This window comes from Micromys minutus (genome assembly GCF_963924665.1).
Source record: "Micromys minutus genome assembly, chromosome: 2".
NCBI classification, from domain to species: domain Eukaryota; kingdom Metazoa; phylum Chordata; class Mammalia; order Rodentia; family Muridae; genus Micromys; species Micromys minutus.
Genome location: NC_137971.1, coordinates 31874871 through 31881708, shown reverse-complemented (window position 1 = coordinate 31881708; position 6838 = coordinate 31874871). Strand labels below are relative to the sequence as shown.

General features: G+C 40.0%; 1 protein-coding gene across 3 annotated transcripts in view; it reads right to left on the bottom strand.

Moving 5' to 3' along the window:
- Positions 1-206: 206 nt before the first annotated feature.
- Positions 207-6838, bottom strand: part of RFX3 (regulatory factor X3) — a gene marked incomplete at both ends in the record, with an annotated part of 132046 nt that continues 125414 nt past the window's right edge. Inside the window, 4 exons of one of the 3 annotated variants that reach the window (XM_080911323.1) lie at positions 207-270; positions 493-727; positions 2940-2982; positions 3871-3933. In XM_080911323.1, coding sequence (XP_080767449.1) covers positions 207-270; positions 493-727; positions 2940-2982; positions 3871-3933 — 405 coding nt within the window. Of the gene's footprint in view, positions 271-488; positions 728-2939; positions 2983-3870; positions 3934-6838 lie in introns of those variants that run through there. The other 2 variants (XM_080911321.1, XM_080911322.1) reach the window with 2 other exon arrangements.

The window sequence follows — 6838 nt, the reverse complement described above, 5'->3', positions numbered from 1 at the left end:
GGTTCTGTCCAATGAAAAGCACCTTTCAGAAGCAAATTTGATGCATCTGCTGCCAAATGGGCATGCCTCCAGTGTAAATCAAAGAAATTCATTTCTTTTGATATTTCACAGAAGTGCATCTAATTAAAAAACTTACACATAAAGTCATACACCAAGACTAACAATCAACAATAAAATATTTTAAGCTACAAAATGTAAATTACTTTTTAATTATGAGAAAACAAAATCAATAACATTAAGTGTTGTAAAAATCCTTCTCGACACCTGAAACTAAGGGGGGGGGCTGTATTATTAAAAGGCAAATAATTTGTGTTTAAAAAAAAGACCTGGAAAAAATACATACACCCATTTCATTTCACAACTCCAAAAAGGTAATGTTCAGCACAGATAGACTTTTGACAACAGTCAACCTTCAGGCTTGTTAAAATTTCAGCTTAAGCCCAATACCAATGGGATGTGGTGAGCTGAGACAATCTGCTCTCCTGCTGTTAGACTGCAGTGTAGGTATTTCCCGTGGCGCTGCACTGCCTAATGGTCTGCGTACTCGCGACGATGTGTTCGCTGTGGAGGGGGTTCAGGAGGCTGGGCTGCACACTGCTCTCCAGAACAGGCTGCATGCAGCCCACTGGGAACGCCTGGCTCAGCTCTGTCTTCTCTCTTTTGGCCTGAGGCTCTGAAGAATCATCCAGGTCTTCATCCATCTCACTTTCTACTTCGCTGCCTTCATCTGCACAAACAAATACCACAGGAGACAAAAGAGAAACAGGCATCAGCGCATGATGCTTCAGAACCACCTCAGTGTGCCAGGTAATGTGAAACCTCGGCGATCCCCACGGGAGGAAGCTCGTTGGCTTCTCTCCTCTCATGGGATTTTATAGCCATCAGTGAAAGATTCACAATTCTTTCAGATGTTTGAAATTTTAATACATAAGATTTCTGTATTAAATGATGGCATTCTTTTGCATCATAAAGTAGTCACTTGGGCATATTGTAGCGGTCTTGGGGTGGGGGCACACACAACAATTTACACTATTTTTCCTCGATGACTTACTGTAGATGAGCCTGTGCCATCCCACAGTGTAACTACTGCAGTATGTCTTGTGAGCTAACTATTGTGTAACTATTGCTCTACACACAGCAAACACCAAAGTGAATACACTCTTAATTCATAAGTTAAGAAAGAAAGCTATGATGAAGTGGGAATGTGAGATTTAAAAACGGGACAAAAGACTTGTTTCTTAGCAGCATTAATACTATCAGTACTTGCAATTCATTCTTAGAAATTAAATATATAAAACATTTACTTTTATAACTAATTTTTAATACATTTGATATAACTCATTTTGTGGAAAAAGTCCACAAAAAACTTCCCATTCCACTTGTAGCCTGGAGGGTTAGAGATAAACAAAACCAGTTGTGCCCCCATCAAAAAGGCAATGACAGATGACGTGTTCTGGCCTCCACTCTCCAAATGGATGTAGGAGGAAGTGGGAAGGGGGTGGACCACACTGTGAACAGGACAGGGATGGGAAGAATAGAGGCTCCTTTATTCACCTGATAAAGATGGAAATGGCCCTGAGAAAACACTGAACAAACTCAAGAGTTTCAGATCTGTCTAACTTGGGTCTGTCATCTGAATGGCAGAAATCTTTCAGACAGACTGCAAAGCAATCTATAAGGCATGCACTTTCTCCAGTATCTCAAGACAACCAATGCAAGCCTATAGCCACTTGTGCTCCCATTTTTGGAACCCACTAGAGTTTATGGAATCTGCTGCACAAAAGCTGCAATGAGCTACTCTACAGATCAACTAAATCATTCAATTTCTCCCTTTATGAAGAAGGCTGGGGATATGTGATCACCCATTTCTTTTTCTGATGGTTACTACTGCATTTCTACAGGTTGTACCTTTGAAACAGTAACACATTGGGGGAGTCTAACTTTCTAATTTTCCTGTTCTAATACTAAAAGGGGAATTAAGCCAAGCACAATAATAACACATACTTCTCAGAAAGAGATGTACCAAGAGAAAGGATATAGATATGGATATCTAATGTAATGCCTCCCATTCATCAGACACAGAATGGGGGACACTGGGAACCTTGGGGCAGCACACTTGGGAAAACAGTGCTGTATCTCCTTGCAGTCTCCCAAGACCCTCCTCTGGCCTGTTTCTCCAGAAGCCCTGGTTAGAAGTTTAACTTGGGTTCTTCCCAGAAAAGTCAGTAACTACAACATCTCCCCAGGTCCCAAATTAGAATATGGCTATTTTTCTGAGGTGTTGGTTTATTATAAGACACATTATAACTTAAAGCTGCATGGCCCTTCTCATCAGAGTTGTCTTTATAAAGCCAGTAGTGTTTAAGAGCTCCAGCCACAGTCAAGTCACCTTAGACCCCCCGGTCCCCTTTACTGAGTTGTCATATTGCTTATTAGGTTCTCCAGGAGTGAATGCACAACCATACATGCACACACAGGAGCATCCCGAAGGTCGACAATGCCAGCACTGAAATCTACATATCCTCTACTGAACTACTGCTGATCCTGTTTTCTACTGAGAGCATCACTACTCCCTCTGACTGCCTACATAAAAAGGTAAGGGGTCTTTTTCTTGCCTTGACTAAAAACCTGTGGTCCAATTTTAGGATTTCTCTCCAATACTTTGGCCATGGTCAATAATTTATTTATATTTAGCTTCTTTCAAGAAGTTGGAAGAAGTCTGGAACTGAACTTAAATCCAACCTTCTGCATTCAGTAATTTCACAGGAAGAAGACTTGAGGATGGAGGAAGGAACAGCAATATCAGGACGGAGTCCCCGGTTGCTGCTGCTCTCATGGGGTCTGCTCTCTACATCCAGAGGATCAGGATGCTGCACAGCCACGCCGCTGCCTCTCACAGGAGCTCAGTCAAAAAGCCCTTAAGAATTTTCAGTTCTTACCTTTATCCAGATTTCCGGGAGACACAGCATTTAAATCACCAAACTGCAAAATAATAGGCATTTATGTAATAGTTACTACTTGACAGAATAAAATAGTATTCTATCAGTCTGTGGTAAAAACACCACTCCATGGCTTTTTAAAAGTGTGAACTGGTGACCATTTTGATCCCTAAATACACGGGTCACACAATTTCCCAATCAAATGTGTCAAATTTGACGTTTAAAATATGTTGAGATTGAGCTGTCTTCACCTCTTTGAGAAAAGATAACAATTTTCTTTGGCTTCCATGCTCCGTTTTACTTTTATTTCAATCCAGCAATGAGTAATCAGGCCTGACTGACTAGGATGGTGTGCACATGGTGAAATAAGTGTGGAAAGCCCAGCCGAGCACATTGGGTCCTCTTCCCACGCTCGGCCAATGAGGCTGGCCCTTCACCATTTTGGGAGGAGCATGGTGGGCGCTCTTCCGTCAGAATGACAAATTCAATGGGTGCTCCAGAGATGAAATGTTCTTTAGCTCACATTTAAAAAATCTGAGTCTTCTCTAAACTAATTGATACTTTCTTAAACCAAGATACAGGGCTCCACTTTTATCAAAGGAAAGGCACTTGCTACAAACAATGCAGAGAAGTTCTCTACGTCGTGGAACAATTGATAACCACGGCACTGATGTTCCTTTCGACTTTGGTTCAATAGCTTGATGATAATTTAACAGTAAGAAAGTACATTTTGAGTCTCTCGGGGGAACAAAGATAGATACACTGAATAAGAAACTGACTGGCGGAGGTACAAAGCTAATCCAAAAGAAGCGAGGTGCAACGCAGATCCTCTGTTTTTAGAAAAGAGTCAACAGTATTTTTTTTCAAAGTAGTTATTAGAAATTCAGATTCTCAACAGATTTAAAATGGATGAGAGAGAAATTCTACTTACATTCAGAAGTTTGCTTATAAAGAGTTCCATGATAGGAGTACATTTTTCAACTACAAGGTATGTCTATAAAGTAATAAAACCGATCTTATTTTGCAAACGTACACACATTGTTTCTTTTCCACCGTAGCTACCTTGGGAGCATACACATTTATTTGAAGGTCAGGGTTCTGGAATATTCCTCACTGACAGTCACTTTAGAGTGAGCTTATGTATCCTTTCAGAAAGTTCAGACTGCCATCTCACACTCAATTTTAAGTTGATACTTCCATTTTCTCCACTGGGACTCGGATTTTTCTTACTTGCTTATGAAGAGTTCCATGTTCAGATAAAATTCATCTTTACCACAGTTTGCAATAGTTATAATATATTCTTTCACTCCTTATGGTTCTTAGCACTACAAAAGAAGATTAAGGAGAGCATCGAATTCCGTGGTTAAGCCACTGTTAAGCAGCTTTCCTAGGGAAGTTCTTCTAACTAAGGGAGAGGCCTCCAGGACAAGTGACTCCCATGCACTGGCTAGAGCTGCCTTCCCACTGCTTCCCAGTTGTATCTTTCTGGGCAACAAAAATCTACTGAACTGTTGTTTCTGAAGAAGATCCTGAGCACATGGGTCAGAACCCGATGTACGTTTAAATAAAATTCACAGTACAAGTCACATATGAGTTTTGAATCATAGAATATGATTGCTATATATATATATATAAACAAACAGTCAAAGGGATTACTTATCTACCTTGGGTCTTAGCTGAACATTTAGGACTATAAACAGAGAATGTTCAGAGCTGAGAATCATTATGTTATCTGTGACTGACAGCACACTTGGATTTTCATGTAATAATTCTTAGAATCTACTTCTTGAAACTAACCGGCAGCTATGACTCTAAGCACATTTCTGCTTAGAGAAAGGTGAGGACAGGCTGAGTATCCCTTATCTGAATGCTTGGGAGCAAAAGGGTTTCAAATTTCAAAGGTTTTCCCAATGTTAGAATACTTGCAAACATATACTATGGGTTAGACCTAAACAATGTATATACATAGCCTGATGGTACTCTTGATGTTTTTACTGTACCTGAGTTTGATAGCCCATAAAGCCAGAGTGGTGGCTTTTAGTGTTATAGTGGCACTCAAAACCATCAGATTTTAAAACACTTCCAATTTTGGAATAAGGTAGTTCAAACTATATTGCATTTGTTAATGCAAAATATTCAAAGTTATTTGTTACCACATACAAAAATTTTCCTTAGAAAGTTTATGTTTAACTTGAAAGTGGTTGGTTATTTATAATGCTGGAAATAAAACCCAAACACCTGGACCACAGATTGTTACTGTCGTTTTCAAAGCACATGAGTAATTTTCATGATTCCTTGTGCTAAACAACACACAGAGCAGCAGAGGTACTGCTAACACATCTCTGGGATTAATGGCGAAGTTCTACACACACAGTAAATGAAGACAGTACATGTGAAATCAAAAAATCCAGCAGAGAGGAGGAGATGCTTTAAAAGCCCATGGAGAGTATATATATATATGTTAGGAGAAATGAGCATCAACCCTATAGCTAAGTTGGGTAAGATTCTGAGTCAGTTCATCTGTTCATTTTTTTTTTTTAGATAAACATTTAATGAGCACTTGCTACATTCTGAACTCTGACCCAAACAATACCACTAAGATCAATTTAGAAACTTTTCCTTCTCAAGAAAGTCACAATAAGAAGTTGCTTTGGTATGAAGGCTGAGTAGGCTAGCAGGAAAATAAGGCAGTCCAAGAAACCTTAGGGAAGAGTTGAACATGGGGTCAAAGACAAAATGGAAATCAATTGTAGGGGTTTAAGGTTCCAAGAGTGGATCAAAGAAGCAGTAGAAAGAACATGGGAGGTGAGGCTCAAAGAACACAGAAGTTTGGAAAACAGGCAGATGACATGGACCTGTATTAGGCCGACGGAGAAACAATACAAAATATAGATGGGAACTAACAAGAAAGCTGGGTCCTGGAAGCTCTGGTTCCAGAAGTTGGTGAAGGTTCTTTTAGTTTTCCTGTCGTGGTGACGACTGGAGCAGAGGAGCGACTTACTATTCATCGATGTGACGAGTGCAAACTGTATTTATTACTGGTTCAGCATATACTATGCTTTCTTCCAAGTAGGTCTGACCTCATGGGTCACTTTCTCCATAAACCTCAAGTAGTTTCTCCCTGATGCCCACCTTTAGTAAAATACCTCATCCCCAGGGCTCCCAGTAACTGCTCCATCACACGCCTGTAGGAACCTGCAGTCCTGACTTCATTTGCTCATTTAATATGTATTTTCTAACTATAATACAGGTGCCCCAGCATGAGGACTTTGTCTGTCACCAATACAGTCCAAACCTCTGTGTAGCGCCTGGCACACAGTGAGGAGTAAACATGTTTACCAAACACATGCACTGATTCCTTCATTTCAACCTCACAGAACAACCCAAATGCCCTGGTGTGTCAAGGCAGAGAAACCGGATTTTATTCTATAGCTTTGGAAAACAGTGACTTGACTGGCTCAACATCACAGTAAATATGTGGTATTACATTAGGCCAGGCATGTCCATTTTAATGATATGAAGGAGAAGCAGAGATTTTGGGAGTGGGAACAGTGAGAGGGATATAGAAATTTCATCTTTTAGTAAGGAATATAAATATATAAGTTAAGGGATTTAAGAACACTTTTGTAGAAAAGATATGGCATTCAGTACATAGGAATTAAAATTCTGTCAACCAGATGAACAGGAAATACTGTAGAGTCAGAACCAGACTGAGTTACAGACAAGGCATGGTACAGATGACATTCGGACTTGCTCTGCTGTTTTTAAGGAAAAAGACTTCTTTTCTGAGAAACTACTTCCTGTAAACCCTAACCAGGGATCACAATACTGAATTCCCCTGAGAGGTACGAAAGCCTAGAGGATGTACAAGCACTGCAGTCTGAGGAAACCTGACAGAA